The sequence below is a fragment of the Belonocnema kinseyi genome, chromosome 3, assembly GCF_010883055.1.
Source record: "Belonocnema kinseyi isolate 2016_QV_RU_SX_M_011 chromosome 3, B_treatae_v1, whole genome shotgun sequence".
NCBI classification, from domain to species: domain Eukaryota; kingdom Metazoa; phylum Arthropoda; class Insecta; order Hymenoptera; family Cynipidae; genus Belonocnema; species Belonocnema kinseyi.
In genome coordinates this window covers 116,968,758-116,980,687 of record NC_046659.1, presented here as the reverse complement: position 1 = coordinate 116,980,687, position 11,930 = coordinate 116,968,758, and the positions used below count along the sequence as shown (strand labels likewise).

The window sequence follows — 11,930 nt, the reverse complement described above, 5'->3', positions numbered from 1 at the left end:
AAAAAATTTGAAATATTTTAGGGTATACTAAATTATTGCAAGCTATGTTCAAGAGCTATTAACCGTTTCAAGAGATATCCAAAGAATTCAATCGATTGGAAATAATTTGGTGAATTTTAAAAGACTCTAAGCAATTTGAAGTGATTTCAAAGGATTTGAAAGTTTCTAGGGTATTTTTTAAAGATCCAAAGAATTTTCAAGAGCTTCATTTTTAAAGGATTTTGAAAGATATCAAAATTTTAGGCTACTTTAAAAGTTTCTGAGATATTTAAAATAGATTTCAATAATTTGAAGGTCCTCCAAAATATTTGGAAGACTTCACGATATTTTTAAAACCTCTGAGAAATTTTAGAAAAGCTTTAAAACTTTCAAGGCATTTCATCAGATTTGAAAGTACTTGAAATAAATTTTCAAAGAATTCCTGAGAATTTGTACAATTTTAAGGGATTAAAAAAATTCTCGTGAAGTTTTGAAAAATTTCCTAGAATTTTAGAAGATATGGAATGATTTTAGAGAACTTACAAGGTCGTAGGATAGTTTAAGAGATTTCAAGGGATTTTGTCAAATTTCCGAGGATTTAAATCAATTTAAGGGATTTAAAAAGCTTTTAAGGTATTTTTATCATTTTTCAGAATTTCAGATAATATCATTAGACTTTGTATATTTTCACGGCGTTTTATAATACTTTAAAGAATTTTAAGGAATTTATTCACAAGAATTAGGGAATATCGTGGGATTGTCAAAATATTCAAATATTTCAAGGTATTTTTAAAGATTTTAAGGAATTTGAAAGATTTTAAGATATTTAAAAAAATTCCAAGCAATTTTCAATTGATTTTAATAATTTGAAGAGATTTGAAAAAATTTAAATGATTTTAGGGTACTTTTAAAAATTCTAAGTAGTTTTTAAGAGCTTTAAAAAGGTTCAAGGAATTTATAAATATGGATTTCAAAGCTTTTACAACATTTTAAGGAATTTAAAAATATTCCAAACTATTTTTCTGAGTTTTAAAAAATGTCATGGGATTTCTAGGGATTGTAATGATTTTGATTGACTCATAAGTAATGGCATGCGATTGTAAATGTTTTAAACCGAATTTCGGAATATGTGGAACAATTTTATAGGTTCTAGAATGTTTTTTAAATATTATAAGAAATTTTATCAGGTTTCCGGAAATTTCGATTATTTTAAGGTATTTTAAAAGTCCCTAGGTTTAAAAAAATAATATAATATTTTAATGGATGTCAGATAATTTATTTTCAAGAAGTGAAGAATTTCGTAGAGTTTCAAAGGTTTGAAAAGATTTTGAAACGTTTTTTTGAAAATTAATTTGAATTCATTTCAAATTCACTCTGAATTCTTTCAAATTCTTTTGAATCCATAGAATTCACGAGATTTTTTTAATACATTCGAATTTCTCTAATTCTAATTCTTATAATTCTGTTGAAATTCTACTGAACTTAATAGATTGTTCATAGTCTTTGTTTAATTTATCCAGAGTTATGTTTTAATTCACCTTGAATTCTCAGGAATTCATTGTTTTTGAAACTCTGTGTGCTTACGTTTTTGAGATCACTGTTTACGATACTCAATTTAGATTTTCAAAATCCAAAATGGCCGATCCAATATGGCGGACACATTTTGGAAAGTCATTGAATCTTTTTAAAACTCGGTATACTTACTTTTTCGAGGTCACTGATTACGATTATCAATTCAGATTTTACCAATTCAAAATGGCGGATCTAACATGGTCGCTGATTACGATACTCAATTCTTATTTTCGAAGTTTTGTCGCAGCCCCTGTCTAATTATATTATTTAATGCATGAAAATTACAGACAGAATACACGGTATACTAGATTTATATTATAATATAATTTTTAGTCACTATTCGAAGAATCCGAGTCAACACTGTTAACGTCATTTTCATTAGTCATTAATCTCACGATTCAGTTCGGAAATTGGACCAAGAAATTCTAAGGCTTTTAAAAAAAAAGACTTTGGTCTTCTTTGAGAAAGTTTACGTAAAATAGTAATCCAAAAATCGATAAAAAAATTATTAATTTTGCTGAAATTAGCATGAAGTTCATAATTGAAAAATTTGACATCGAAAAAAAGGAATCTTTCTGTCGACAAATGCCTGATTAATTCATTTTTCCATTAAATTCGTTTCAAAAAAATGATCAACTTATTATGAATGTTGTTGAAATTGTCATGCACTCCCTAACTGGAATGATGCATTTGTTAATTAAATTTGTTTTAAAAAATCATATAACTAATCGAAAATTATGAATTTTTTTGAAATTATCATAATGTTCCTAATTAAAAAAATTGACATCGAATTGCCTCATCTCTACAAGCGGAGCTTTGCAAAGATTGACCAAAGGTTTGCCTAGTTACTCGCGAAAACAAAATGAGTTCTTTAACAAAAATCGAAAAAGCACTTAGTGGGAATCCAGAACGATCCTTCTTGAAGAGGCATCTTCCCCGTGAAGATAGAGATAAGCCCTTAAAACATGCTGTGGAATTTGTGAGTGGGAAACCATCCTGAAGTTATTCTGGGGATATTAATTCAAACCAAACAAAAACCCCACGATGAGAACTGCTGGGAAGAGTCTGAGACGCCAAATAATTACTAATTCAACCGGACGCTACAACTAGCCAGACTAAAAATCCGAATTCAGGCTCTTTAAAGTCATCTGAAAGTAGCTATAGTCGCTGAGGGGTTCCCAATAACCAAATTCGATGATGAACAAGCCAAGGCAATTAAAGCGGCATTAGAGAAGAAAATCGATAAGGTGCAACCTTGGAGAAATTATACCAAGATTTGAAGAAATATCTTTTCACAAATCATACTTTTATCGTCATCTGTTGAGACTAAGTGCCCCGCACCTTGGCTCATTGAAGCTGTTGACGGATTGCAACCTTGTGTTGTGGCTAAGATCAAAGTGATCGACAGGAAAGATATCTCAAGGCCATTAAAGCTGCTAGCTTTGGCTCCTAGTGTATTCGTCGATCCAACGCCAGTATTTGAAAGAATATGAATTCAAAGATTAACCATGAAAACGGGAGGATAGAAGGTTATCGTTGTCAAGGCAAGTAGTCAAGCTACCCAACTTGTATTAACTGCAGAGCCAGAAGTGGTCGAGAGTATCAAAAAGGTCGACTGCTGGCTTCACTATGGGTTGGAAAGAATCAACATAAAGATTCTCTTAAGAACGAAAGTTGAGCTCTTAGGCAGAGCTCCGGATTTGTCTTCGGAATAGGTGCAGGGGCCAACTGGAAGTTAAAATACAGAGAAGGATGCTCCCTGATGGAATGCTAGACTGAAGGACCTGAAAAAATAGAAAAATGGGCTTAAAAGAATGGGAATTTGGATTCGTACAGGGCAGCATTAACAATATATGATAATTGAATACAAAATTCCGGAAGGAAATCATGGAGGGGGTACTTTCAGGGAATTTAGAAGATACATAACACCATTAGAATCCAGGGAACCTTGAGGAGTAACTTATAATGTCTACTGAAGGCATTAATATTGTCTTCGGGTGAAATAGCTGAGATGAATAATGGAATTCTTGAGCACCTAATGAGGGTACACTTCCCGGGCTCGGAATTAGATTACAAGAATTAAAGGACGACCTATAAAGCATACCCTCTGTAGTACCAACTTTTAGAGCCACACTGAAAGATTGGAAAGCAACTAATCGTACTGTCACTCATTTAAAAATTATATCGGTAGTTAAACAATGCTACAGGAGATGATAAAATATTTCCGGCATTGATTCAAGAAGGATTTCAGTCATTCGTGAGTCCATTGTGCGGCATTTTTCGGGCATGCTTATTAATGAGATACACTTCGGTAGCATGGAGGAAGGCTTAGGCCTAAATTAACTTGGAAACACCATGTTGACGCAATGGTAAAAAAACTAAGATGGCTTTTTGGGCCTGTAGGTGTCCAACAGGAAAAGCCTGGGGTCTTAAACCCAGGGTTACTTACTAGTTATATACAATGATAATCACCTATAGTAGCATATGCATTAATGATATGATTGTCGAAGACTGAACTAATCAGTATTGTTAAACAACTGGAAAGTCAGCAATGAATTTTTTGCTCGGCGATCCCTGATGCTATAAAAACAATACCATCAGCAGCTCTTGAGGTTATTCTGGATTTCGCTGTTGCAACTTTTCGTAAAGAAGATTTTTGCAGCGAAAGTCTATAGACTCCCAGTAGGGTGCACCTTAATGATGTTCAGGTAACAGATCTACACAAAATCAGTAAGCGCATGCTATGTGAGGATAATATTCTTGCTATGCAAACTGATTTTATGTTGAGAAAATTATCCTTCATGAAACCCTTTAAGTTCCTCCTACCTAAAAGGGAAAAATAGCATGATTAAGGGAGAAGGGAAGAATAATTATTTAAACCAGGAGGTTTTGTTTGGTACACAAGCGGCTCTAAAGATTCTTTGGGGACAGGGCCTGGAATCTATGGAAAGAAGCCCCGGGCTGAGAGAAAAACAGCATGGGCACATTCTTTACAGTTTTCCAGGCCAAAATAATAGCTCTGAAAGCCTGTCTGGAGGAAATTTTTTAACGGGATCATGAAGGGCGGAACATTTATATTTGTCCTGACAGCCAAGTAGCACTTACATCTAAACAGTTCCCTTACAGACTAGTCTGGAGTTTCCTTCAAAATATTTTTAATGTTGCCGGTAAAAACTGGGTCAGTGTGATCTGGGTTCCCGGCTATTAAGATATTGAAAGTAATGAGAAAGCAGATGCACTGGCTAAGATAGGGACCTCAAAACCCCTGATTGGCATGCAAGATATTGGAAGGAAACCAAAAAAATTGTACATTCCAACACTGTAAAAAATAGGATTTGATTTAGGACCTAATTCGGTATTTAAACATGTCGCGCAACAACAAAATTGCTCCTCAGTTTGATCCACCAATCTAATCAAATAACGTCGATTGGTGATTGAAATAGACTCTGAATAAGATCAGCTGTCAACAACTAAATCTGATAAAACAAATTCTAAACTGTCAAGTTTAGAAAACAACGTCACCCCGAAATGTCATGGATAGGATCTCATCATCGTGCATGCTCCAACTATTTTTGTTTTTTGTATGATTGAAGTTTGGAACAATTAAAACAATACACCCTCTGAATGAATTCAGTTCGCTACCTTGGATCATTTATCAATCAGAAGTTAGAAAATAAAACACGATGGAAACTGGTATTAAAATATACTATTTGTGAGATCATATTAGAACGTCTAAAAAAGAATCCCGGATAAAAATTAAAGTCTCGTTTTTTCTATGAAGAATTTCATATTTCGTCATTATGTTGAGAGGACTAATGAATTATTGAATAGGACAAGAAGTCGTTGTAAATATGGTCATTGAACACTACCGATTAAGAAAACACTTGACCAACATGAGGTTTGGAGACACCTATCGTTGTCGAAAGTGTGATTTTCGTGAGGAGATATGTGATGACCTAGCAATTCCTTAGAAACAAATAACTGGCGGTTTATTTTCTCAAATGAGAAGACTTTTATGGCATCTCCTGCAAATCATTGACCTAAAGGGAGATGGTTGAGCCGCCCGATCAAATAAGGGCACATAAACTTATTTTGCCGAGAGTGGGAAAACCCTGGAAGCTTTCAAAGAGATTTTCGAATTTTTATTTTCATTTCTAAATGTAGAATTTCATTGCGCATCTTTTTCTCCCGGGCAAAAAGTTGTAGCTTTTCTAGTTTTCTAATTAAAGCCAAGAAACTGGCTTATTAAAAAATCCATTTTAATTCGTTTGAAATAAGTTCAATTATTGTCCTTATTTAAATCCGACAGTTCAGTTAAATTTGAAGGTAATAGTACCATAAGTTTTACTGCTGTTTTATGGACAGTTATTGTCTTGCTCTCCCGTGAAACAAAAATAATAATAATAGGTTTTGGCAGCCCTAGAAATAGTTAATTAACATTTTTTATTGTTTTATTTCATCTATAATAGAATCTATATTGAATAAGTTACAAGATTAGAATTTTTGTCTTTTAATATCAGTGGTTCTGGAAAATGAAAAATCATGGAAGAATCTGAGAATTTTTAACATGAAGTGTTACGGCCGTCCTGTATTTTTAATATTCAACGATTTTGAACTTCGTTGTTTTATGCGGAAGAGGAAAAATTTCTTGAAATGTCTAGTAACCGTTTCAGAATTAATTATTATTCATGATTATTTGCGTATTTTATATGCGCGTTTGACATTCACGTGTAGATTTTTCACTTTCGTAATTATCATTTTTTGTCTCGTGAATTCTTTCTAGAATTTGCATGTTTTACGAATCTATGTATCGAATAACATCGAAGAGAACCTTGAAATTTTGTTGCTTTAACACGATCACCATTTTTGATAGCCTCAAAATATATATCCGGTTCTAAAGAAGAAAGGTTTTGCAATTTTTAATACTGGTCAGAAACGTGTTCAAACAGATTTAAGACCATTCAAGATTATTTTTATACAGGAAATAGAAAACAGCAGACATTTTTTTTTAAAGTGCAGTATTTTCCAAAGAGGCATAGGAATTCGTGATTTTTTTTTGACTCGAGAATTCTCGCTCTTTCAATTGATTTAAACATTTGTTAAATTTACGAAAAAGATAAAAAGCGGATATTTCTAAAATTATTCTTAAAATAGATTATCTTTAAAAATCCCAACTTTAACAATTTCTTTACATATAGCAGGTACAACATATTTATGTACAACATACCTCCTGAGTTCCGTTGTACGTAAACTACAGCTTCATATTGCAAACAATTATTATAAAAAATCCTTTTTTTCGGAAACAACTCAAAGGTTTAAAAAATACGTTACATAAAATTTTACATATATAGAAAAGTTAGAAAAAATTCCCTCTGGTCTTTTGTGATATTTCACATCGTTTAAGACAAAAAATAAAAAATTATATAAAGAATCAAATTTCTGTCCTCGAAAATGGTTTTAGGAAAATATTTTCAAGGCCGTGAATTTCTTTAGGGATCTGCATACTCGAGCAGAAACCCTTTTAATTTTGGTCGGGTGTCCAGTAAGATGAACCGAAAAAAAATTTGAATTTTGATCGTAGGTTAGCTGTCAAAAATCTTTTTCTACATATCAAAATGAGTCTTCATGCTTTTTTCAGATTTTTAAAACGATATATTCAGTTAGCAGAAACTTTTTGAAGTTTGACACTTTGAAAACAGTGATTTTTTCGATATATTTCAATGTTTGGTCACCATTTTTTCATCAAATTAGTTTTTACGGTGTAAGAATTCATTTATTTTGAGGGAATAAAGGATTTTTCAAACATTTTTATTGTAAAGAAAATTGTGGTCATTAGTGCAGTTACGTAGAATATGATTTTTATTTTAAAATCAAAGTTTCGAAGATAATCATAAATAATCAAAAATCATAAATTTTGTTTATTATCCTTTCCAATGGTATTTTCGGACCTAAAAATACATATAAGTTCATAAGGAATAGTCAAAATACTTATAATTTCGATATTGGAGTATCATTATTTAAAATAATATGTTTATAGCTTAAAAAAAATTCGCGTTTTGAGCCATTGTTCTAATATTTTGTATTAATTTGCACATTATTTAGATTTTGCTCGATTTTTGCAGTTATTTGCTTACCATTTTTGATTATATTCGAATCTTTGATTTTGAAATAATGATTATATTCTAGGTAACTACATTCATCATCAGAATTGTTTTAATGATAAAAATGCTTCCAAATATTTTCTTATATCAAAATAAAGGAATTCGTGCAAAAAAAAAAACTAATTCGATGAAGAAATAGTTACAAAACATGAAAATATATCGAAAAAATCACGGCTTTCAAAGTTTCAAAATTCGAAGTTTCTGCTAAGTGAAGATATCGTTTTAAAAATCTTAAATAATCATGGAGACTGATTTTGATATGTGGAAAAACGTTTTTGCTGCCCATAGTAAAAATTAAAAAAAAAATTTTGTGCCCATCACAAGAAAAAAGGACTATATAAAAAAACAGAAAGTGCTCGCAACATAAAAATTATTTCAAGCTGGGAAAATATTATTTTACTTAATGATACGGGAAAATCACAATTATATTATTTTATCTTTTCCTTCTAAACTTACGTATATATTGAGGTCCTAAAAGACTTCTACAAAGGATATTCAAAAGAAAAATTTGTGATTTTGAACCAGAATTTTTTTTACACTATAAGTTTTTGAAAATAGTTTTTTACATCAAAATAAATGTCCGATTTTATATAAAGAAAAAATAAAGTTCATTAAATTCTGAAGAGATTGAAGTTCAGAACTTTTGTCTCCTCTATTTGTTTATTAATAATTTTTTCACTGAAAGTATAGAAAAATTGAAATTTTGTACATACAAATTTGTTATGCTTTAAGAACTGATTCGGAACACTTTATATAGTTTTAAATAAATATTTCGTGACTTATAAAATACAAATAATTAGTTTATTATCCCATTAATTTGTTCTAAACAAATTTTACGAACGAATTGACAAATAGTCTTATTATCGGTAAAAAATTATAATTTTTTGCTCAAAGTGCTTCATATTAATGTAGGAATGGGATTGAATAACAAAACTAATTTAAAGTTTATAATAACCAATGTTATAAACAATTCTTGCCGCAAAATATTAGAATTTCAGATTTTTTTCAATTTATAATTTCCTTCAATCGCCAGAACGACTTCAGGTATTTCTTAAAATAATAAATATCTAATAATATTTAATAAAATATAACAATTAAAATTTTTATAAACAAATTCAAAATTTTGGCCCTTTTGCAAAGAAATTTTTTTGTACTGGGAATGTGTTAAGCTACTGGACGAATGAGTGCCAATTCTAAAAATAATAGGAAAGTTAACAATAACCACTGTTATAAACAATTATTTCGACGAAATGTTTAAACATAAGGTTTTATCAAATTTAAATTTTCTTCAATGGCCAGAATGGGTACAGATATTTTTAAAATAATATATCTTCGATAATATTTGGTAAAATGTAAAAATCTGAATATTTATATGATTCCTTCTCAATTTATTGCGATTGAATACCCGACTTTTTCCAAGTGAAACTGCCAATTTTTGGAATTTGTTTATATAAATCGTTTATAAACATTCAAGTTGTTATATTTTATTAAATATGCTCAAAGATACATTTTTTTATGGAATATTCGTAGCCATTATTGCGAATACAGGAAATTAAAATTTTGATAAAACCTTCCATTTTAATATTTTGTCACCAGAATTATTCATAAAAATGGTTATTGTTAACTTATCAAATATTTTTGTGACTAGCAGTCATTCGTCCAACAGCTTAAAACATTTCGAGTGCAAAAAAGAAATTTCTATGCAAAGGGTCAACATTTTGAATTCGTTTATCTACTTTGTTTACAAAAATTTTAATTGTTATATTTTATCAAATATTAATACACATTTATCATTTTAATGAATACCTGAAGTCGTTCTGGCGATTGAAGGAAATTATAATTTGAAAAAATCTAAAATTTTAATGCTTTGTCACAAGAATTGCTGATAAAAATGGTTATTATAAACATTTAAAAATTAATTTTGTAATTCAATGTCATTCCTACATTAACATGAAGCACTTCAAGCAAAAAAAAAATAATTTTTTTACCGATAATAAGACTATTTGTCAATTTTTTCATAAAATTTGTTTAGAAGAAATAAATGGAATAATGAACAAATTATTTGTATTCTAGCAGCCCTAAACATTCATTCAAGGCAATATAAAGTGTACCCAATCAATTCTTAAAGCTAAAAAAATTGTTATGTACAAAATTTCAGTTTTTCCATACTTTGAGTCAAAAAATTATTAATAAACGAATAGAGGAGACTAAAGTTCGGAGCGCCAATCTCTTCGGAATTTAATGAACTTTAATTTTTTTTAAATTCAAAATCGGACCAAAATTGAAGGCTCTGGACATTTTTGAACGAAAAAAGTTCATTTTCTCCCACTGAGCACCGTTTTTTCTTCCCAGGAGGGGAAGTGAAAGTTGGTGAGGAGAAACGGTAAGAGAAGAAGTTGAGGAAAATGAGGTGTGCGGAAGTGGGGGAAATGAGGGTGCGGAAGTGGGGGAAATGAGGGTGCAGAAGTAGGGAAAGTGAGGGGGATAGAGAAATAAGAGGAAATGAGAAAGGGAAAATTGTGGAAAGTGTGAGGAATTTGAGGGTGGTGAAATATAAGAAGTAATGGAAGGGTATTCGGGGGTTGAGGGGAAGGGAAGTATGAGAAATCATTGGAAAGGTAGAGAGGTAAGGAAAAGTAGGAGAAGCGAATCTAGAGGTAAGGAGGAGAGTCAGGTAAAGTGTGGAGAGAGTAACTATGGCGAGTGAGGGGAAATCAGGAATTTAAAGGAAGTAGGGGGTATTGCAAGTGCTGGAAAGGAATTATGTAAAGTGAGGAGGGATTAGGGGAAGAGAAGTAGTGAAAGTGAGGCGTAGTGAGGAAAAGGCAGAACTGGGAATTTATGGATAATGAAGGGAGGGGAAGAAGGGGAAATTATAGGAAATGGCAGGAGGGGAAATAAGTGTAGTATGAGAAAATGAGAGAAGTGATAGTGGGGGAAATAGGGAGGGAGGCATGTGATGAGGAGAACTAGGAGATTCTAGGGACAATGATGAGAGTGGAGGAAATGTTATAGTTGAGGAAGAAGGAAATTCTGGGAGGGGAAGTCAAGAAAAATAAGAGGAAGCTTGAATTGTAAAAAAATAGTAGTTTGTTTATTATAACTATTTTGACATTTTTGGGCAGAATAATATTCAATTATTTATATAAAAGAGTATAAAACTTATTTAATCTAAATCCATTCACAGTCAAAAATATTATCTTGGCTCCAGGCCTTCTTGATTTCCAAATTGGAAATAAAACTTGGAGTTAATGTTTGTAAAAATGTACGGATTTTGTTCACTTGGACATAATACTGTTGCGAGAATGCTTGGCATTCCTGCGTCAGTTTTATTTCCGACTGGTTGCAACATATTATTCCAGAGAAGATTCGCGCCTGAAAAAAAAGGTTTTGGTTATCTTCTTACTTGAATTTCTAAATTCTAATTAATATTTATTATTAAATATAAATAAATATAATTAATTTTTTTGGGAGTTGATGTTTTTCAAGTTTAAAAAAGAAAAATGTATCCTGATCGTGATTTACTTATTGATGCGCGATTTCGTTTGATTGGTTTAATTTTCCGAAATTATAAAATTGCTCAAATATAAAAATCTCTATTTGGAAAAATCTCGAATAATGAATTCATGAAAAATTTATAATGATAGTGAATTTTAAAATTCTTGAATAATAAAATTCCCGACAGAAAATTGCTCGGAAAATTTCCGAATTATAAAATATCCGAACTAGAAAATTCCCGAAAATTATTTTGAATTTAAAACAATACCTGAAAAAAATTTCATCCAGAAATAATCTTTGTTCAATTATTGTTATTTTCAATTGAAACGATAATATTAGAGACTTGGAAAAAAACATAAAACAATATTGAAAATAATTTTTGTTATTAAAATATTGGACTATTTTATTATTTGAAAATTTTACCAATTCGGGAATTTTATCATTCGATAATTTTACTTTTTGGGATTTCGAAGTCGTACTCAATAGATAAATCATATTTATTTAAAAAATATGTTTTTAATTATTTCCCAAGATTTTTCGGTCGTCCTAATTTTCTGTCGCCAGTTTTGTTTTTCGGAAATTTTCAAATTCTGTAATATTATAAACGTTTCAGGAATTTTTTAACCCTTAAACGGCCAAAACGCCACTACCGGTACACTGCTATTCAACGGCCAATAACTAAGACTATTCGACACTAGAAAAAATTGAGACACATATATT

The 11,930-nt window shown here is 30.7% G+C and overlaps 1 protein-coding gene across 4 annotated transcripts in view; it reads right to left on the bottom strand.

Annotated features, from left to right (window-relative positions):
* Positions 1–10,825: 10,825 nt before the first annotated feature.
* Positions 10,826–11,930, bottom strand: part of LOC117169067 (phospholipase B1, membrane-associated-like) — a 44,620-nt gene continuing 43,515 nt past the window's right edge. For all 4 annotated transcript variants that reach the window (XM_033355177.1, XM_033355176.1, XM_033355178.1 and 1 more), the window contains one exon: positions 10,826–11,087. In XM_033355177.1, the coding sequence (XP_033211068.1) occupies positions 10,909–11,087 (179 nt within the window). In that variant the 3' untranslated portion in view covers positions 10,826–10,908. The remainder of the gene's footprint in view (positions 11,088–11,930) is intronic.